This window comes from Crocodylus siamensis, chromosome 9, assembly GCF_052110815.1.
Source record: "Crocodylus siamensis isolate JL-2025a chromosome 9, ASM5211081v1, whole genome shotgun sequence".
Taxonomy (NCBI): domain Eukaryota; kingdom Metazoa; phylum Chordata; order Crocodylia; family Crocodylidae; genus Crocodylus; species Crocodylus siamensis.
In genome coordinates, this window is record NC_143403.1 from 45,085,309 (window position 1) to 45,107,354 (window position 22,046).

Here is a 22,046-nt window from a genome sequence, read left to right on the forward strand (position 1 = left end):
CGCCTCACTGGTGCTGGAGGTTTGCACCCCTTCTCTGGGGCTTCTTGCTGCCCCCTCTCTGGGGCTTCTTGCTGCCCCCTCTGCTCTGGGGCTTCTCGCTTTTCCACAGCCTTGGGGCTCAGGTGGCTGCAGCCGTGCCTGGCCCCAACTCTCCTCCTCGGAGTCTCAAACCCTCGCTGGGCTCAGGCGGCCTTGGCCTTACTTGGCCTCTAACTCTTCATGCCCCTTCTCTGTGGCTGGGGTCAGTGCACCCCAAATGCTACGCCCTCTCTGGCACCGGGGTCCCTATGCTACCGTGGGTCCCCTATGAGGCCTCCTCTAACCCCTAATAGCCTCACCCAAACCATCAGTTGTAAACAGCAAACAGAAAACTCAAGCCCCTAGACTATAACATAAATCTCTGCCAATTAGCTACAACATCATTCTTCCTGCCACACCAGGGTTGCTCTATCTTTCCCCAGTCTCAGGCTGTATCTGCAGTCCGGCCTTTCCTCTTAGCTGAGTCTGGCAGAGCTCCTTCCCCTCCGGCTGCCAGCAGGAAACTGCCTGCCTGGACCCAGTCCTGGGGTTTAAATGGCCCTGCCCCTTCCAGTCAGCTGACCACTAGCAGGTGTGGGTCACTGGCTCCCTCCGGTTGCCCTAGCAACCACACCTGAGTGCTTATTCCGGCTCTACAAGTAGCAGGCACCTTAGTGCCCTGCTACAGGGGTGCATGTGAGTGCACATGCACGCACTACAAAAAGGCACCACCGACACTATCAGCAATGTCTGTGGGCAGTCACCGCTTGCCATCCTGCCGCTGACACTGCTGGCAGCTTTTGTGGGCGGTCTGTGATCCCCACAGCCACTGTTGCCGCTGCTACCAGAGGCACTTGCAGGTGGTCACCAACCCCGGTCAGTGCTCCCCACTCCTACTCATGCAGCTCGTGCTGCTGTATGCATGCACATGGCATCTGGGGGCTTTGGCCACAAGGTATATTGTATTTATCAGTACATTATTGGCTACACCAACAAAAAAAGCCGATAGCTGATAATATTCATTTTCTTTTTATTGGTGCCAATCATATCAGATTGGCAACCAGCAATATGTTGGGGCACCTCTAGTTTCAACTGGTGACTTGGGAGTGCCTGAAAGGGGAGTGAGCAGAGGCCACAGTGGGGCAACAAGAAGGTTGTCTGGGGTCTTAGCCTATGGCAGGGCACCAGTGTGTAGAGCCCTGCTAGGGGCCTTGATTTGGGACTCAGACCTGAGTCTGGGGAGATCCGAGACTGCAAGCCTAGTCGGGAGATTCAAGCCTAGAGAGAAGGGAAGGTTGAAGCCTAGCTTGCAGAAGTTAGACCAGGGCCAGGGGCCCAAATGGAGCCAGAGGAAGCTTATTGCCCGAAGTAGGGTGGAGATGGCCCTGATCTAACCCCTCCTGGGCTAGTGGCCTATAGCCCAAGTAAGGCACAACCTGTGAGGGCAAGGTTTAGGCTGGGACCCAGAAGCCAGGCCAAGCAGGGTGGGCCTAGGCTAAGAGAACCAGCAAGAAAAAGGGAGCTGATGCCAGGAAGGCTAAGGCCCTGACAAGGGTATAAAGGCCTGAGGTGGCCTGGTATTGGGTTGGATCCAAGTGCCCACCAAAATCCTTAATTGGTAACTTCTGTAAAGTATGAGCATGGTGTAAGGGGTGGTGGGAGCCACATAATTAGCCCTTAAGGCTAACAGGTATCCTGGGAAAACTAGCTGGTATCTAGAGAAACTGGGGCTTGCTTTAGGACCAGTTAGGCAGCCTAATTCCAATCAAAGAATTACATAAAAGGCATAGTGGGTGAGTGAAAAGGAGAGACCCCTCTAAAGCTGGAGCAGGGTACAGGTTACATGGCCATTGGGGGTTGTTCCAGCCACCCCTGAAGCATGAACTTGGTTACACCTTACACTAGAGTCACAGCTGTATAACCTAGTACAAATGCCATACACTTCAAAGGCCTGAGGCCACCTGCAATGAGGGCAATTTGATGTTAAATGTGGGGTCATAGGAAGCTGCTCAGAAGGACTGGGCAGGCAGTGTTCTCCCTTGTGACAGTGAGGCTGTCTCTACCCTTACACAAATGCCCCTTGTTCTGTCATAACACCCAGCTGTGTCCCTGCTGCCAGTTGCACTAGGACAGGGGTGCTCAGCCTCTAGCCTGCAGGGCTCCCCACAGGTTAGGAAATTTGGCAGCGGGGGAGCAGTTGGCCATTAATACTGCCACCCTCCCCCACTGCCAAATTCCCATACCCGCTTCACTATCACAACCAGATTGGGGTGGGGCCACGCCAGGTCCCCTTCTCCCTGCATGGCTGAGTCTGAGCTGAGCCAAAACCCTTCTCCCTGTGAGGCCAGGTTGGGACTGGGCCATGCCTCCTTCCCCCATGGGGCTGAATCAGGGCCAGACCACATCCCCTTCCCTCTGTGCAGCTGAATCAGAGCCAGGCTGCCCCACCTCCCACTTCCCTCCATGCAGCCACGAGGCCTTGCCATGGCCACCCCGGGTGCTGGATCAGGCATGGATCAAGCATTGCCCAGCTAGCCCACCAGAGAAAAAGATTGAGCACCACTGCACTAGGACACAGATCTCTGGGCTCATGGCTTTGCTAACTGCTGCCTTTGATCTACCTACCTTGGTTTTCTGAAGACTCTGAATCCCAGGGCTGGATTAGAACCAGCAGAAAGATCAGATGCATCAGACATAGGGGGAAAGCACTGCCCTGGAAGTATCTTTCTGAGCAGAGCAACTGCCCCATCCATACAGAACTAAGGGGGCAGGCTGTGATAGTTTTGGCCAAACCAGACCAGTGTCTACAGAGCATGAGCTGGTCAGGTCCAGTTTATCCAGGGCATTGAGGAATGCTGTGTAAAGCACCTCTTTGCTGGATGGTTGAGGAAGTTCAGGTTTCCCTGTCTGCAAAAGGTGGTTTTGAGTCCCATCAAGGTTCCCTTTGCTTTGACTTGTCCTTATTATTAAAAAAAAAAATCTGAAAGCTGGTAGGTTTAGTCTTTGTGGGCAGAAACTGCACTTTGCATGGACTGAATACACTCATAGGAGGAAGGAGCCACTTCTAGAAACTCATATGACACAAGCAAAAGAGAGAGGGCAGAAAGATTATCTACAGATTATCTCCAGAGCGTTGGAAGAGGGCACCCAACAGACAGCTTCCCAGCCTTCTTTTCAGTTGTGGCATGAGCAGAACAGGAGCATATGGGTGGGGAGCATTTCTCCATGCTGCCCTCAGGAGCAATTTAGATGGGCCTTAAGGGTTTCAGGATACACTGCAGCACATATTTCCATTTTTCCAGTAGAAATCCCAGGCCTGCAGGTCAGCAGGAAGACAAAATGGTAGCTTGAATAGAAAGCCCCAGCACTGTTGAATCCCAATGAGAGGTCATAGATTCATAGGTGTTAGGGTCGGAAGGGACCTCAATAGATCATCGAGTCTGACCCCCTGCATAGACAAGAAAGAGTGCTGGGTTCAGATGACCCCAGCCAGATGCCCATCCAACCTCCTCTTGAAGACCCCCAGGGTAGGGGAGAGCACCACCTCCCTTGGGAGCCCATTCCAGACCTTGGCCACTCTAACTGTGATGAAGTTCTTCCTAATGTCCAGTCTAAATCCACTCTCTGCTAGCTTATGGCCATTATTTCTTGTGACCCCCAGGGGCACCTTGGTGAGAAGAGCCTCACCAATTCCCTTCAGCACCCCCATGATGAATTTATAGGCAGCCACAAAGTCGCCTCTCAACCTTCTCTTGTGGAGGCTGAAGAGGTCTAGGTGCCCTAGTCTCTCCTCATAGGGCTTGGCCTGCAAGCCCTTAACCATAGGAGTGGCCCTTCTTTGGACCCTCTCCAGGTTATCCACAACCCTCCTGAAGTGCGGCACCCAAAACTGGATGCAGTACTCCAACTGCGGCCTGACCAGTGCCCGATAGAGGGGAAGTATTACCTCCTTGGTTCTGTTTGTCATGTATCTGCTGATGCATGATAAAGTGCAGTTAACTTTTCTGATGACTTTGTCACACTGATGAGTCATGTTCATCTTGGAGTCCACTAGGACTCCAAGATCCCTTTCCACTTCCATGCTACTGAGCAGGTTATTTCCTAGGCAGTAGGTGTGTTGGATATTTTTCCTCCCGAGGTGCAGCACTTTGCATTTCTCCTTGTTAAATTGCATTCTGTTGTTTTCTGTCCATTTGTCCAACCTGTCCAGGTCTGCCTGTAGTGGTTCCCTGCCCTCCGGTGTGTCCACTTCTTCCCACAGTTTTGTATCATCTGCAGACTTGGACAGGTCATCTGGATAATCCAGTATATTTGTCCAATTGGGTGGCAAATATTGCTGAATGCTAATAAGGCAGTTTTGGGCTGCATCATGTTCAGGTCTCCCATCCCTTGACCTGACCTGAGCCATGTGGCTCTGCTGCCCTCGCCTGAGCAGTGTCCCAATCACATGGTATATCACCATCCATTGGAGACACATAGGGGGTGCACGTGCATGCCCTGAGATTGGTGGTGCACCCCCTGCGAAAAGCACTGCTGATGCTGCTGGCGGTGCCTGAGGGTGCTTGCCGACCATTGGTCGGTGCTTGCCAACTGTTAGTTGGTGCTCACTGCCCCCCCTGCCGCCGACACTGCTGTGGCTGCCTGGGGGATGTCCTCGCTTGCTGCTGCCACTGCCACCACCTGCAGGTGGTCACCATGCCCCACCAGCCTCCTGGGGCATGTGTCATTCATGTCACTATCCATTCCTGATCTCCAGAAGAGGGAGAGGAGGATTTCCCTCTGCTATCCTGTCCCTGGCCTCCATAGGAACAGCATGGATATAGAATTACAGGGGCAGAAGGGAATTCACAAGTCCCTGCCCCACTGCAGGAATCCAAGAATTCAACCCGCCTGGAAGAATGCAGGATGCACTCTACCTACCCCATCTCAGACAGATGCCTATCCAGCCACCTAATGAAAACCTCCAAGGAAGGAGATTCCATGACTGCTCTGGGTAGCTTATTCCAGTGCCCTACTCTTCTTACCCTAAAGTTTTTTCTAACTTTTAATCTAAATCTATTTTGCATCAGTTTAAGCCTTTTGCTTTGTGCCCTGACTTCTGCAACCAGGGAGAACAGACATTTTTCCTCTTTATGGCAGACTTTCAACTATTTCAAATATTTGAAGGGTTGCTGTCATGTCCTCCCTTAATCTCCTTTTCTCCAAACTAAACATTCCTCGTTCTCTCAATCTTTTTTCATTCACTGTGCATTCCAGCCTCTTTATCATTTTCATCACTTGCCTCTGAATCCTCTCCAGTTTCTCTCCTTGCAGCTTCTCTACTCTCCTATCTAAGGGAGGAATAACTCAGCAGCCATTTCTTAGCTGTTAGTAGAGGGGCAAGGTAAATAGATAGCACTGATGTCTGAAGATCCTTGAAGAAAATTGCAAAACTGCCTCTGATGCTGGGATGCTACCTAGGAATTGGTCTGGAGGAAGTGTTGGTTATTGAAAGTGAAGTTGTGTGTGAGGATGAAGTGTATAAGTTCAGTAATATCTTTAGGTCCGTACTCTGAGTTGTAATCTTTCTCTTGTAGATATGTAAGGCAGGTCTGGATACCATACTGGTGCAGAGGTGACCCGAGCAGAGTGTGGGGCCCCACCCCCGGAAGCAGGGAAGCTGGCAGTGGATTTGGCGGTGGAGGGAGGGTGGGTGTTGCTGAGTGGCCAGAGGTGGCAGATTCAGTGGCGGGAGGAGGCAAGGGGGGGAGGAGCAGCTGGACATGAAGCCGGCGGCAGTGCAGAGTCGCCGCTTTGCCTGGCTCCGCAGGGCCTCCCCAAAGTGTGGGGCCCGGGGCAGTCGCCCCAATCTGACCCCTCTATGGATGGCCCTGTCCCAGTGTGAGATGTTGGTATATAACCTGGTAACGTCCATGGTGGCTAGGAGAGTGTTGCTGGGAAGATGGTCTGTTTTTCAGTTTTTGTAGAAAGTCTGTATCATGTCTTGGACAAAACTCGCTCTTTGGATGACAAGAGGTTTTAGTATTGATTCAACGAAACTTGATATTTCATCAATTAGGGTTCCACGGTTGGGTACGATAGATCTGCTTAGGTTCCCTCATTTGTGGATTTTAAGGAGACTGTAAAAAGGTTGGGTAGTGGGAAGATCAAGTTCTGTAGCTTTTTCTTGTAGTTCAGATAGAATGGTTTAATGGTAGTTTTGAGTTTTAAAGTGAAAAGGGGAGTAGGATGTTCCTCTAGTTTTTTGCAATAGCTAATCAGAGTTGTCTGTTGGCTTCTTTTACGTAGTCTTCATGGTTAAGGATAACTATAGTTCTTTCTTTATCTGCTGCTTTATTATTTGGTAGTTAAATCTTAGAGAATCTATGGCCGTTCTCTCTGAGAGGGAGAGGTTGTTATGGTGGTGTGTGTTGTTGATTATTTAATTGTTTGTTCTTTCCCTGAAGCAGTCAATATAGCAGTCAAGTTTAGAATTTTGTCCATTGTGAAGTGTCCAGTTTGATGCATTTTTTGTTTTTTGGGGATTGATCTTTTCCTCAATGTTGTCAAAGGACAGGAATTCTCCAAATGTCTTGGGAAATGCAGTTTTCACAAAATTGAAATTAAGAAAAAACATTGTTTTTCTTTCCATATTTTTCACTTTCTATCAGGAAAAAATCTAGCAACATTTGCTGTTTCAACTGGAATTAACTTGATATGTTGCCAAAGTATTTTGAGTTAGCTGTTCTGATTGTGTAGGCCAGGTAGTTAGAGTTGAAAGTCTCCGGGGTAATTAGAATCAGGTAGGTTTTCAAGAAGGATAGATCGGGTATACAGGGTCTCTGGTATATAGAATGGACGGGAAAAGTCTGGAGGGAGATAGGTTCCTTAGGGTGAATAGGATCCATAAAGCAGTGAGGTTTAAACTGAGTGCTCTCTATTACAGCTCTGTAACAGGTGCATGGATCACTTCTGTACGCACCCTTATGGGTACCTAGGCTGAGAGCAGGATCTATACATTTTCTAGGTCAGAAGGGGCCAAACCTTGTGGTAATTGTGCCACAAATTAGCCCCACACCCTTCCCCTCTGATCTGCTGCCCATCTACTGTTCTTTGCTCCTTAGCCTGTGTACCCTGCTTGATGCCCTGCTTTGCCTTCTGCTTCCTGCCTTATCCGCTCCTGTGCTGCCTGTCCCCTCCACAGCCCCCTCCCCTACAGCGCTGCTGCCGCCATGTGGGGCCCCCACACAGGCAGGCAGCACAGGGGCACATTCAGACAGCAGGGTCTACCTGCACTTCAGTGCTGCCAGGTCTTAAATATGCAATTATTTTATTGGAAGTGCAAATTATCGTATTTTCTAAAAAGCTATTGTAAAGGCAGTCCTCAGACTTACGACACAATTGGTTCCTGAGCACCAGGTCTTAAGTCTAAATGTTGTAAGTTAGAATCAATTTTCTCATAAGAAGCAATGTTATAAATGGGGGAATTGGTTCCTGAACCAAGGCCCGATACCCTATTTTCACCAAAAATACCCCAGAATTTTGTACTCAATCAATTATAGATGAGTAATATAGCTACATTAATGTATTTATACTGTAAATAGCAATCATGGATTTGGAAGGACTTCTTTGAGGTGAGTTGGTTGGACTTTTTGAAGGGTTCTTGCCTGGAGGCGTCTCAGGAGTCTTGTCTGCTTTCTTATAAAGAAAGTGTCCAAGGAAGTTTGGACAGATGCTCTCCAAGGAGACGAGTGATGCAGCAAACTTGTTTGCTGGCGTGGCGTGGCGTTGCATCAGATCAAGCATTGTAAAGTCAAAACTGACATCATAAAGTTGAAACAGGGTGTCAGTTTATAAACGCTGTAAGTCCAAAATGTGACTAGAAACGTTTTAAGTTGAGGGCTGCCTGTATCCTGAAAAAAATATATGCAAATAAGTGTTCTTCTTATTTACTTTATATTGCTCACTTCAAGTCTCCAGAGAGCGAGAAGTAGGTCAGAGTTGAAGCCTTTCTTTATTTTGAGGCTAGCACCGATAAAGTGCTGGCGCTGAACCCGAAAGTCGGCTAAGATTCCCAAAGAGTGACCTGGGTTTGGCATACGCTGCATCAATTAACCGCGTCGAAAATTTCGGTGCATTTTAAACACCTTTAATACCACCGACTGCTCGCGCATAGGCCAAGGGTCGACAGCCCCCCGCGCCCGCCCGCGCCGCTGCGCTCCCGGCAAGTGCACGGGGCGGGGGCGGGGCTGCAGCGGGGGGCGGGGCTGACACCGTCCCCCGCAGTTTGACCAATGGAAAGCAGGGGCGGGGCGATAGCAGCCCGGCGGGCTCCCATTGCGTCTGAGGGAGGTCGGGCTGCCATTGGCTGGGAGCGGGGCGGGGCTGCGCGGGCGCGCGTGAGGCCTGGCCGGCCGGTGAGACGGGCCCGCGGACCGGAGCCGCGGGGCGGGGCGAGGCGGGCTGGGGTAGTGGGGTTGGGTGAGGGGAGCCGTGAGGCAACGGTGGCGCCGGGCCCTGGTCCTCCGCGCGGGGTGTCGGAGGAGGCTGCCCGGGGAGGCGGCGGTGGGCGCGGTGCTGGGCACGGAAGCGGGGGGGCCGGGCCGGGCCGGGCTCATCGTGCCAGTGCTGTCAGGCCGCGAGACCCGCCAGGGTGCTGCGGCACCTGCCGGAGAGTCGGTGCCCTAGCGGCTCCCTGCAAGTGACAGCGCCGGGCGGCGGTTCTTGTCCCCGGGCCCGGCGGCGTCAGCCGTGCGAGTCCTACGTTTCTTTGTGTGCGCAGGCACCAGAGCGGGACAAGGTCGGAGCCCCTGGTTTGATGCACTGGCTCTCGCTGGGAGTGTGGGTGGAGGACCATGGTGCTGGACTCGGGGACGCCGTCCTACGAGCAGAATCCACATGTCCTGAGTGCGAGTCCTCGGTGTAAGGGGAGCGGGAAGAAGTTCTCTGAGCGTAATGGATTGCGGCTGTATTCCTACCTCTCCCCGTCACCAGCTCCAGATTCAGATTCTACCAGTCTGGGCCAAACACCCAAAACACTTACAAAGCCCAAGTGCCCTAAGGCCTCAGAAGCAAGGCCTGAAGTCAAGCGGCTCTCAGGTACCTGCCCTGCTTTCTCAAGTCCTTGCAGCTGGATGCGCCGGAGTGAGAGCACTTGTGCTGTGAACAGCAGTGGCCGTGCTCGAGCGCAGATCCGCAGTGCAGCTTCTCTACCTCATATTGCTAAGCCAAAGGCTGAGGAGATTGGCAGTGTCCGGAAGAGTCCATGCCTGCTGGTGGCCTTGAGGCCTCTGAATATTGATGCAGAGAGAGAGAAATTCTTTCAGTCTTGTTACACTTACAACCCACAGTTTGAGTATGAGGAGCCTCTCCCCGTGGCTGTGCTGGAGAAATACAAAGATGCATCAGACCACTTCATTACACAGGTAAAAGACAGTCTCTTAATCCTTATCACCTCCATAAAGTTATCACATTACCCAAAAACACCTGACATAGGGCTGGTAGGGATGAGTATCCAGAGGATAAGCCCTCACTTCAGCATAGACAAGTGGTGAGTTGGCTCAGTAGCAAGGGGAGAGACTTATTCATTTGATTTATATCTCATCATATCCAAAAGGCTTAAAGCATCTGAGCTGTTCCTGCATAGAGCAGCAAGGTCTTGGTGGACTCAGTAACCAATTGGTAATGCTCCTGTTTGTTAGTGCAGCGTTCTCAGGTCAAGGAGGTGTCTGTATCTATATTGCAAGGCTTAAGTAATATTTGACTGGTTTTTGGGAACACATCTTCACTGAGGCTTCATATAAAGAAACCCAGAATAACAGAAGTTTTTGTTTCCAAACTTGAGGTTAATGTTTTCACTGTGCAATGTTATGCTTATGCATACTGTTCATTACCTCGTAATTAAGAACCTGGAAGGCTGTTGGTATGATGGAATTTAAATGAATAAAAATTTTTAAAAAAAAAAAAAAGAGTTAGCTTATTCACAACTTAAAGCCACATCTCAAGTTGAAAATTAAAGTACTGAAAATAATCCTGACTCTGGCTTTGAGCTTATGCTTAATGGGCAATCATTCCGCAGATGAGGCTGAAACGTGCCTTTTCTTTTGAAGTAGAAATATGAACTTTCTGTAAAACCAGTGTGGACTTAGACTGGTTGGAAACCTGGTATGCCAGTTCTGGGGCTGGGTGAGAATTTGATTCATGATACCTTATGGTTAAGAGAGGACTGTTCACAGAATTTGAAAATGTAGATACAGGCAAAGGAATGGTTCCATGAGATCTGACATCTCAGCCCAAGAACAAGGTCCCAAAACGGAACACACTCTTGCTAGTTGGCTTTTTTCTCCAGTGTGGTGTGCTAAGAGTGGGGACTCTGCATAGATAACTCACACTGCGTGCAGACTTGTGACTCTAAATAGACTGATGAGAGGCAGACAAGGCTCTTTAGGTAAATCTGATATCTTTTATTAGATCAACTCAAATGGTTGGAAAAACTCTTCTTAGCAAGCTTTTGGGTTTAAATACCCTTTGTTAGGCTGAGGAAGCATCTGTAGTTGGTATGTGCTCTTCCTGGATGGAATGAATAGTAAAGAAGCCAGAGGCTGGGCTGGTATGCATGCAAGACAGCTCATATTAGAAAGAGACCCAGTTCTTAAAGAGATCTTCCCAGAACCACCCATCCTAGTCTTCAAACAAACACCAAACTTCGCTAACCAGAAGCAAACTTCCTATTGCCCAAAACGCACGGAATGGATCTAGACCATGCCACGAGAGGAAATGTAAAACCTGCCAATGTATCTCCACCCCCACAATTACTACACCCCACAACAGAACCATGAGTATTCCTGGATCTTACAGCTGCACCGCCAGAAATGTAATACATCTCATCCAATGCACCAAATGCCCTGCTGGAAAATGTGCAGGAGAGACCAAACAACAACTGTGCACCAGAATGAATGCACATCGGAAATCTATTAAAGACAAGAATACCCAGTTACCAGTAGGGGCACATTTTTCACAAGAAAACCACTCTCTTTCCAATCTCTCAGTTCTAATCCTCAAAGGGAATTTACAAAACACTTTTCACAGCTGAGCCTATGAACTTCACTTCATCAACCTCCTGGATACAAAAAATCATGGACTAAATATAGATGTTGGATTTATGATGCTTTATAACCTGCCTGACATCTCACTCCCCAGGTACCTCCCCATTATTTACCAGCTACATTCATTCTTCTTCCCCCTACCTTCTCTCACCCACTGACTCCTCAATGTATATCTTCACTGACTGCCTCTTGCATGCATACCAGCCCAGCCTCTGGCTTCTTTACTATTCATTCCATCCAGGAAGAGCACACACCAACTGCCAGATGCTTCCTCAGCCTGACAAAGCCAATTTAAACCTAAAAACTTGCTAAGAAGAATTTTTCCAACTATTTGAGTTGGTCTAGTAAACAATATCAGATTTACCCAAAGAACCTTGTCTACGTCTGTGGGAGGGGAGACAGAAGCCCCCCTTCCAGCATGTCCCAGGACCCTGCCTGATAAGCCCTGATACTTACCGCAGGGGCTGGAACGAGCAGCAGCTGGGAGAAGATGCCAGCGCGGGCTTGGCAGCTCCACAGCTGCCTGAGCCTGTGGATTGGTGAACCTTGGGGGCAGAGTCTGAGACCAGTGCGGGCTGCTCAAAAGACAGCTCAGGAGACACCCAGCTGCCAGGAGAGAGAGACTGAGGCTGCTGGTGTGAGACAGACTGTGGAACTGAGTGGGGAACATCAGGATGCCAGTGGGGAGAACCCTGACACTGGCAAGGAGCCTTGGGTGGCAGAGCCGAGCGAAGGAAAGCAGAATGCCAGCAGGGAGGATCAGGATGCCAGCAAGGAGCCACAGGCAGTGGAGCTGGGTAGGAGTGGTGGAGCAGCGCACAGGGCAAGAAGTCCCAGCATCCGGCAGGGCAGCCTGGCAGGGAAAACCCCGGGTCCAGGCTCAAGGAGCCAGAGTTGACCAGAGGGGCACAGCAGGGAGAGGAAGGTCATCCCCACAGTCGCGGGCAAAGACCAGGCTTCAGCTTCAGCTCCAGCTCCCCGCAGGGCAAGACCCTTGCCCCCAGGCAGAGCTGGCCTGTGCCTCCATCATCTGTCTGAGCCCTTGGGTAGGTTTCTTGTTCCCAGCCAATACACCAATTTGTTGCTCGTAGGTGTTGCACAGCTTTGGTCCCTTTTTGGTTGGCGCCTTCCTCCCTAGTGATGTCAGGGTGAGACCTCACCCTAGGGCCACCTAGATGGTTCTGAGTGCTGCCCCTACTCGCCTGCCACAACTTTGATATTGCTAGATGGGGGAGGTAGTTCCCTGTCGGTGGTCCCAGAGAAGTTGTAGCCCTGGGTCTTTCTTCACATTGTTCCTTTACCCTACCCTTACCACATTCCTGGCTTGGGAGAGCTCAGCCCCCCTGTACCTTTCCCCGGGGTGATCTCTTCTCACCCGCGAGACCCACTCCGAGCAGGGTTGGGTTTGTTTGGCCGTCAGTCACTCCTGGATTGATCCTTAATCTTCAGGCCAACCCATGGACAACTAAACACGCCGCAGCCTGAGATAATGATAACTCAAAAGGTCCTTTTGCTCTTGGTGAAGGCATTCGGCGTCTACTGACAAAATACAGGGGACTTTAGCTCCCAGGACCCTTCTGCCTCCCTGGTATGGGAGAGAGACTCATCGTTGGCCCCTTTGCTTACTCTTCCCAGGGGCCCGCAGGTTAGGAATTAATTACTCCTGTTCCCACCACCTGGTGGGAGTTGCCCCTTCCCCGCCAGACTCTGGGCCAGTTGTCACTTGCTCTTCTTTCTTCACCTGGCTACCCGCCGGGTCTTGGTGTCAATCACTGCCCTTCCCTACCTGGATAATGGGCTGCTCCTGCGGAGCCTGGTCTTTGCCCGCAACTGTGGCGATGACCTTTTTCTCCCTGCTGTGCCCCTCTGGCCAACTCCAGCTCTTCGAGCCTGAACCTGGGGTTTTCCCTGCCGGGCTGCCCTGCCGGACTCTGGGGCTTCTTGCCCTGTGCCCCTCTCTGAGGCTCCTCACCAGCGTTCTGCTCCTCTCCACCGGCACTCTGCTTCCCTCCACTCAGCTCCGCTGCCCGAGGCTCTTCGCTGGCGTCCTGGTTCTCCCCACCGGCGTCTTCCTGTTCCCCACTCAGCTTCACTGTCCGTCTCACGCCGGCAGCCTCTGTCTCTCTCTCCTGGCAGCTGGGTGTCTCCCCAAATGCCTTCTGAGCAGCCTGCGCTGCTCTCAGGCTCTGCCCCTGAGGTTTGCCGAGCCGCAGGCTCAGGCCACTGTGGAGTTGTTGAGCCTGCATCGGCGTCTTCTTCCAGCTGCTGTTCATCCCTGGCCCTGTGGTAAGTATCGGGGCTTGTTGGGCAGGGTCCCGGGACATGCTGGGAGTGGGACTTCTGTCTCTCCTCCCACAAAGTCCTTAGACCAACATGGCTACAACCTACACCCCTGATGATGACAGCATGCTCCTTCAGAAGGAATTCCTGTCAGCCTCCACAATAACATACTAGGGTGGCCAGGTACTTACCTTCCTTCCCCTCCCCACCCCCCCCCAACAATTGTTAGTATTTCTGTGCGTGGCACAAGCCTAGAATACCAATGAAGGACTCATATTTTAGTTCTATGGGCAGACATCTATTTTTATTTTCAGTAAACTGATAAGATGCTCTTTACCTAAGGTCACTTAGTTCAGAACTAGAAACAGAAACCAGCTTTGTCCCACAGCATGTACAGCCAATACTTAATTGCTTAACATGCTGCCTCAGAAATAGAAAGCCAAGTACTGCACAAACGTTGCTAAGTATACCTAAAACCTCCTTTTACATGCCTACGTTAACAAAACATGGAGTCCCATGAATTTGTTTAGGAAACAGTGGCCTGTGTCAAAATAACTGGTGAATGAAGAAGAGAGAGGTAGTCTTTGGGGTAAGGTAGTTGATCAGTACCATGTTGAGGAGGAGAGGTATGTTTGTTTGCTTCATAATCTTCCTGCATACAAGACTAGAGAGGGCTTGTTAGCTATGTTAGTCTGAAGTCAACCAGAAGGCAGGACAGGGATCTTGGAGGCTAAATGAGTTTAGAGATGGTCTCTGAATGAGTTAAGGTGCCACCTTGCCCTACCTTCTTCCTACATGCAAGTCAGTGAAACCAGAAGTTGGCTACTCACTTTAACTTTACTTTTTGTGTTTTTGTGCCACCTACCCTGAGCAAGGTGTGTGTGTTGGGAGTAGGGGTGTGGGCAAGTGAGCAGTGGAGACTGGAAAGTCACCTGATAAGCACCCCTCTTCCCCCTGTGTGTATCAGTGGGTTCACTAAGAGCCAGTCACCCATCCAGCCAGCATGTGACATTTTTCATTAGTGCAGTCTGCTTTTACCCTTGTATAAATGTGGGGTGGGCATACGATGATGTAAGTCACTCTGTTCCCTGGATAAAGTTACCCCTTTAAAATTGGAAGCAATTATAAGTCAGTATAAATTATGCCTCTCTACAGGTCATGTCTGCAGTTCTTGTTAATTTCATCCCAAGGTGGATGATTTGCTACATGCAGCTGAGCCAACACTCTTTCTTGGGATAAAATCAGTTAGTTGCCTCACTTGCCACCTACTGGTGAGAGGCAGTGATAGTTTCAGGAGAGTTGATTTAATTAACAGCTGGTACAGGTAACCCTCACTTAGTGGTCTTAATTGGTTCCTGAAAAACTGAGCAGTAAGTGAAGTGAGTGTTAAGTGAAACTGAAAGTATTTGACGATCCAAGATGGCAACTGCAATTGCTTTTTAATGACCCAAGATGGCGACTGTGAGCATTATAACGAAACTTGCTGAGCGCTAAGTGAAATCGGGTGTCAATTTCAAATGAGCGTTATAGCAAAACAGTGCTAAGTGGAACAACGTTAAATGGGCGTTGCCTGTATTAAGTATCGTGTCCAAGCCTTTGGAGCTCCTGGGGGTTAGAGCTTATTTTGAGTATTGGAGATTCCAAACACACTACTAGGTCCTTATGCTTCAGTGGCCTGATGAACTTATTTGGGCGTACTCAGATATTAGGAATTAATTTGGGGTGAGATTAGTTTCCTGCTTTAGAAACTGGCTCTGTAGTGCTGCCAGGATAGTACATACAGGAAGTGGTTGGGGGAGATGACTGGGCCTGTTGCATGCCAGAGTACATAGTGTGCCTGATTTCACAGAAAGATTGATGGCTCCACACCCAGTTGTTTATAAGATCTGTACTGATAGCACAGGTTGTAACATTTCCGCCTATTGACTTGGGATTCCATGCAACCCTCATCTCTGTATCCCAAGTCTTTGTAGCCTAGGGCAAGTATTGGTGCAGGATGTAATGTATTTAATTTTCAGCTGCAATACAGTTCTTTTCTTTGACAAGGTAGCAACTCTTACAGGTTGCTATTAATGTAGGTTGCCTGTAGCGCTGTTTCCTTTTGGAGAGCTGTTGTCAGGAATTGCCTCTAATTTAACTCTGTTTTCAAAGCAAGGGGTTGTCATTTCCATAGACTTGCTATTTGTATCAATAGGCAATAAACCTGTTCTGCTGATGGAGAGGTGTCAGAACCCTGGACAGCCTGGAGTATGTAAAATGGAGGTAAACAACTTTAAACATTGTGGTGGAGTCAGGCTGCTTGTCTGGACTTTAAACCTTAGACAGGGAGTGCTTAGCTGAGTTCCCCTTCCATATCTCTAGAAGGAATTTAGTGTGGCAAGAGAACAGACAGGAAATCTAACTATCCTTTACCTCATTTATGTGAGGTGCTGGATCATACCTTGACCCTGCAAGGATATTTGAGAACTCGTGGTGCTTGGGCGAAGTACCTGAAGATTGGAAGATTGCCAGCGTGGTGCCCATCTTCGAGAAAGGGAGGAAAGATGACCCGGGAAACTACAGGTCAATCAGTTTGACCTCAATCCCTGGGAAGATTTTGGAAAAAAATTATTAAAGAAACAATTCTTAACAGGCTAACAGAGGACAATGTTCTGAGGGATAGCCAGCACGGGTTTGTTGTGGGTAGGTTTTGCTTGACCAATCTCATTTCCTTCTATGACCAGGTGACGTATCATCTGGACAAGAGGGAAGAGGTTGATATCATATATTTGGACTTTAAAAAAGCCTCTGATCTGGTGTCCTATGATGACCTCATGGAAAAATTGGGCAACTGTGGCCTCGACTACTCCACAGTCTGATGGCTGGAGAATTGGCTCCGAGGTCGGACCCAGAGAGTGGCAGTTGAAGGAACTGAATCAACACAGCACTCGGTGACTAGTGGTGTCCCCCAAGGCTCTGTTCTTGAACATGTACTCTTTTAATGTCTTCATTTACGATCTGAACATTGGTGTCAAAAGTGGACTGGCCATGTTCACTGATGACATCAAACTTTGGGGAAGAGCATCTACACTTTTGAGGATAGGCTGGTGATCCAGGCCTATTTTGATAGGCTTGCAAGATGGGCAAATGAAAACCTGATGGCATTCAATACAGAGAAATGAAAGGTGCTCCACCTCGGGAGTAAAAACTTATAGGTTCAGCAACACCACACTTGCTAGCACTATGACTGAAAGAAACTTGGGGGTCATGATTGACCACAAGATGAATATGAGCCACTGGTGTGATACCGCAGCTGGCAAAGCGAACAAAACTGTGGCTTACATCAACTGATGCAGCTCGAGCAAGACCCAGGATGTCATCCTCCCGCTGTATTCGGTCTTGGTGAGGCTGCAGCTGGAGTACTTCATCCAATTCTGGGCTCCACAATTTAGGAAGGATGTGGAGAAGTTTAAAAAAGTTGAGGGGAGAGCCACGTGTATGATCAGAGGGCAAGAGAACAGGCCTTATGAAGAGAGGCTGCAAGCCATGGGACTCTTCAGCCTGGAGAAGCACAGGCTCAGGGGTGACTTGGTGGCAGCCTTTAAGTACATCGGGGTGTGCATCAGGACCTGGGGGAACACCTATTCATCAGGGCATCCCAGGGGATGACAAGGTCCACTGGTCACAAACTCCTGCAAGACTGTTTTAGGCTGGACATAAGAAAAAATTTCTTTTCTGTCCGAGCCCCCAAAGCCTGGAACAAACTTCCCCCAGAAGTGGTGCCAAGCACCTACTCTGGACACTTTCAAGAAACATTTGAATGTTTATCTTGCTGGGATCTTTTGACCCAAGCTGACTTCCTGCTCCTTGGGCAGGGGGCTGGACCCGATTTTACACAATCCCTTACAGCCCTAATGTCTATGAAATCTATGCTCCATGCAGGTGGCAGTAGGACCTGGGTATAGCTCACTTTATTTCTTCTTAACATAAGCTGCCACTACCAGTGGCCATCACAGCTAGAAGCAGTATTCTGTAGTGAAAAGATCATTATACTATGGCCCAAGGACTGGATCTAGCCAGGGATTGGTCTCACCCTGCCTGGGGTTGCATGAGGGATCAGGTGATATGTAGCTGCACTGTGTTGATTGTCCCCTCTACTGCACTCTTCCACAGCCCTCCATGCTGCTTTCTCATGCCTGTGCTTACTCTTGCTGCAGAGGGCCCAGGTATCTGCAGTGAAGGTAAGTGCAGCAAGCTTGACCTGGGAAAGAGAGGGGGTTACTTTGTCCAGGCCTACTGTAGTCTCTGGCTTGGGGATGAGGCAGAGAGAAGTGATGGTTGCTCCACTTCTCTCCCCTCCTTGACTGTCAAAAGCAGAAGGGAGTGGTCAGGCACAGCCTCCAGCTCCTTCCCTAAGCCAGCCATTTTCCACCCACCCATCCCACTCCTAGATGCTGCTCCATACCTACCACAGCTCCGTCCCATCTGCCAAGGCAAGCATGCCCTGCTCACAGGAGTCCTGGGCCAGTCTCCATGGAGACCCTGTCTGCTTGGTGTCCCTGGCAGAGGGTGTGGGGTAAACAGGCCAGGGTGCCCAGGCAAAGGGGCCAGGTCTGGTGGTGACACAGGCAGCAGCAGCTGGAAGGAGCTGCTACCACAGCGGCTGCTGGGACTCTGAGTCTGGCCACTGCACTGCCCCTGCCCCACTGCCGGTCCAGGGTTACCAGGACCAGCTGCACGTGCAATGGCCGATTCCGCCCCCTGTGCCTGGGCCAGGTGGGGCTGTGGGTCCTGCCACAGGTCAGATAGAATCCCTTGGCAAGTCAACTCTGGCTCATGGGCTATATTTTACTCACCCCTGGTATATAGGCATTCAGGGTCCTGAGAGAAAGTCTTGGGACTGATTTAACCATGGTTGTTCCAGGGTTATTTTTCTGCTGGTATGCCCATTTTTGCTCTGAATGAAAAAACCTAAATATCAGTATACTTCTGGTTTCTACTGTGAGAACAGCAGTTCTCCAAGTAGAAACTGAACATCTATATGTAGCCTAAGGCACTGTGATTTTTTTTCAGTATTTTCTCTCACTCCTTCTGCATTAAGTCTGCTGCATTGATTTTTTTGGACTGATGCTGTGCACAGCGATACCGTGGATTCTTTTTTTTTTTTTATTCTCCCCCCTTCCCCACTACAAGTAACTAACAACCCGGGAAAATTGGAACACTGTGGCCCTGATGCCTCATTGCTTTGTAGCTTCAGCTTCAGAACCTTCTTTTTCAGGCAGTTATTACAAGTATTTTTACTACAGACAGTTTTGGGAAAACTGCAGAATAAAACATTTAGCTTGTCTGCAATGTTTCTAAATTCCTTAATACCAAACTTTCTGCTTCTCATGCACTTAAACAATTTCTTGATTTTTTTTTTTTCTTTTCCTTATCACATTTCCTGTTAGGCCCCAATTCCTTTTCAGCTGCCATAGTTTGTTCCTCTCCAGTGACTTCACTTGGGTTGGAGTTCCACTTTCAGAAAGATTTATTTGGCTTGGATAACCCCACTAGTTTTTCCATTAAAGGATGTTTTTATTATTTCTTGCCTTCCTGCTTCCTTTTTTGGTTTAGTGATTGGCATGTGCCTTGTGACTTGTTTATAGTTGAAGTAGCTTGCATGCATTTTAAACTCCATTTCTGACTTCAAAAGAAGTAGAAAGTTAGTCAGTAAGATCATGAATTCCACTTAGCTAAAGTCTTGGTGTCCTAATGAATTCTTCATCTGATTTGTCCCCAGGGGATGTTTGCTTTACTAATAGGGAAGGAAACAGGGCATATCTACACATATGCAGTTAATACGTATTAGCCCAATTTTTAAGGTGCATTAAGGGCACGTGTCTACATGCATGTGCCGTTAATGCGCCTTAAAATGGTGATTTAAGGTTATTCAAGCCTACATTTGATAACTGCAGAAAGCAGATATCAAATCTATGTGTGAACAGTTAAATTGCATTAGCAAATGTGTGGATGTGCTAATGCACATTAATGTGGTGTGTGTGTGTCTATTGATTTGGGACTAACTTTAGTCCCAAGTTGGTCTGCAAACCCATGTTAATGCATATTAGTGCTTGCACATGTGGATGTGCACCTAAATCACCTTAATGCGCATTAGGCAAATGTGCATTAAGTTTAGACATGTGTAAGAGCATGTGTAGACACACCCACAGTCATCTAAAGTGCCAGACCATTGCTTCATTAAGTCTGCATTCTGTTGCAGCACCAATTGCCCATCTTTGTTGCCTTTTTAGGTGGTTGCCTTCTGCAAGTTATATACTCTGTCCTTTTCCTGATCAGGATACTAGTGGACTTGTGTGTTTAGGACTTGATCTGTAGGTCCTGTGTATTCACAACTTTTTATTATTCATTTATGTGTATTCTTCTAAGTCAGTGGTTCTCAACATTTTTAGACTCAAGGCACCCCTTGATATTCTCAAGGTGTCCCTTGAAAAAGCCAGCTCTTAGTTTTCACTCTTTTACTACAAAAAAATTCTGTTGCAGTCTGTTTATTTTGTAAATTGTGGTTGCACACCTAACAGGACTAACATTGTGTAGCACCCTGTGGCACCCCAGAGTACCCTGGCTGAAAATCTATTCCTAGTGCAGTTCTCTACTTCTTACTTAACGTGTAAGTAACCCTCTCTGGGTAGTTTGGAATTCCACTGATCAGTCTTTAACTGTGGTCTTCGGGTCTGCAATTCTATGCCCTTTGCACAACTTCATACTCTTCCTCTGGGAGACAAATACTAGGGGTGCACCAATAGAGATTTTGGGGCCTGATACCAACAGCCAATATTTAAGGAGGCATACTAGCTGATACCAATCTGTTATCCAATACATCTGCGTCCAGGTGGTAAATCCGTTGTGTTGGAAGGAGAGGGGGGAGGGAAGTGGGTGGGGGGGGGCAGATAATGCCCCTTGCAGTGAGGGAGGGGGCAGGGCCAGGCACTGCCCAGCTGGGACAGAGAGGGGTGGGGGTGTGGGATGGAGGCACAGCTTGTGGGGTGGAGGTAGCTCCTCCTGCTGCTTGCACCCAGGGTGGGGGTGAGCTCCTGGATCTGCGCAGTGTGGGGCTGTTAGAAGCTGCGTGCTGCAGCTGGAGCTAGAGCTGGAGCTGCACGGGGCTTTTCTTGCCAGGGTCTGGGCTTGGAGCGGACTCCATTGGCACCGGGAGGAGGCTGCATCCACCCCAAATTTCAATGCAGCTCTGCTCCCAGCCCCACGCCACTGCTGGCTTTCCCGGTTTCATAGTTTCATAGTTGGTAAGTGTCAGAAGGGACCTGAGCAGGTCATCAACTCCCATCCCCTGCCATGGCAGGAAAGAGTACTGGGGTCAAACAACCCCAACAAAGTGTTCATCTAACCTCCTCCTAATCACCCCCAGGGTAGGAGCCAGCACCACTTCTCTTGGAAGTTCATTCAAGATCCTAGCCACTCTGACAGTGAAGTAGCGCCTCCTGATGTCTAGTCTGAATCTACCCTCTGCCAGCTTTTGACTGTTATTTCTTGTCACTCCTGGCAGTGCTTGGAGGGGGGGACAGGGACTCCCCCGACTTCCCCAGTGCCTGCTGGTCCCCTCTGACTAGTTTGTAACAGGCCACTAGATCTCCCCTCAGCCTTCTTTTGTGGAGGCTGAACAGGTTCAGGTCCCGTAGCCTCTCCTCGAAGGGTCTGCCCTGCTGAATGCTGATCATGCGGGTGGCCCTCCTCTGGACCCTCTCCATGTCGTCCACATCTCTTCTCAAGTGCGGTGCCTAGAACAGGACGCAGTACTCCAGCTGCAGCCTGACCAGTGTCTCATAGAGTGGGAGGATCACCTCCTTGGACCTGCTTCAGATGCATCTGTGGATGCATGACAAGCTACAGTTGGCCTTCCTGACTGCTTCCTCACACTGTTGGCCCATGTTCATTTGGGCCTCAACAATGACTCCAAGATCCTTTTCTGCCTCTGCACTGAGGAGAAGGGAGTTCCCCAGCCTGTAGGTATGCTGCTGGTGCTTCTTCCCCAGGTGCATCACCTTGCACTTGTCAGTGTTGAAGCCCATCCTGTTCTCATCTGCCCATCCCTGTAACCTGTGTAGGTCTGATTGTAGCTTATTCCTCCCTTCTAGTGTGCCCACTTCTCCCCCCATCTTAGTGTCATCTGCAGATTTGAACAGGGTGCTTTTTACACCCACGTCCAAGTCACTGATGAAGATATTGAACAGTGCGGGCCCAAGGACCGAGCCCTGGGGGACCCCACTACCCACATCCCTCCAGGTCGAAAATGACCTGTCCAACACCACTCTCTGGGTGTGGCCCTCTAACCAACTAGTGACCCATTTGACTGTGTAGGTGTCGATGCCACAGTCCCCTAGTTTTTTCATGAGAATGGGTCATATAAACAAGATAAAGGGATAAAGAAGGGCTGAATAAATTAGATGGTATATAGGATCCATTTAGGACCTTGGGACTGAGCCTAGTATTATTCTTAAGGACAATTTAAGGAGAGAACAGGCCACATCTGTCCCTCCAAAACTGAGCATGTAGCTGTGCAAGCTGAATCTGGCAGAATTGTGACCTCACCATTATAAGACAATGAGCAGTGTCTGTCCTGGCCAGCAGATTCCACGGACACCATATACATTCCTTAGCAGTTCAGGG

At 49.4% G+C, this 22,046-nt stretch overlaps 1 protein-coding gene across 4 annotated transcripts in view; it reads left to right on the top strand.

The window, feature by feature from the left end:
• Positions 1 to 8,338: 8,338 nt before the first annotated feature.
• The window catches only part of MATCAP1 (microtubule associated tyrosine carboxypeptidase 1), an 82,004-nt gene continuing 68,296 nt past the window's right edge, over positions 8,339 to 22,046 (top strand). For 2 of the 4 annotated variants that reach the window (XR_016444071.1, XR_016444070.1), the window contains exon 1: positions 8,479 to 9,422. Coding sequence is in view for 2 of the 4 variants with exons in the window: in XM_090062018.1 (XP_089918144.1) it covers positions 8,853 to 9,422 (570 nt within the window). In the remaining 2 variants the exon portion in view is untranslated. Of the gene's footprint in view, positions 8,415 to 8,478; positions 9,423 to 22,046 lie in introns of those variants that run through there. The other 2 variants (XM_090062018.1, XM_090062020.1) reach the window with 2 other exon arrangements.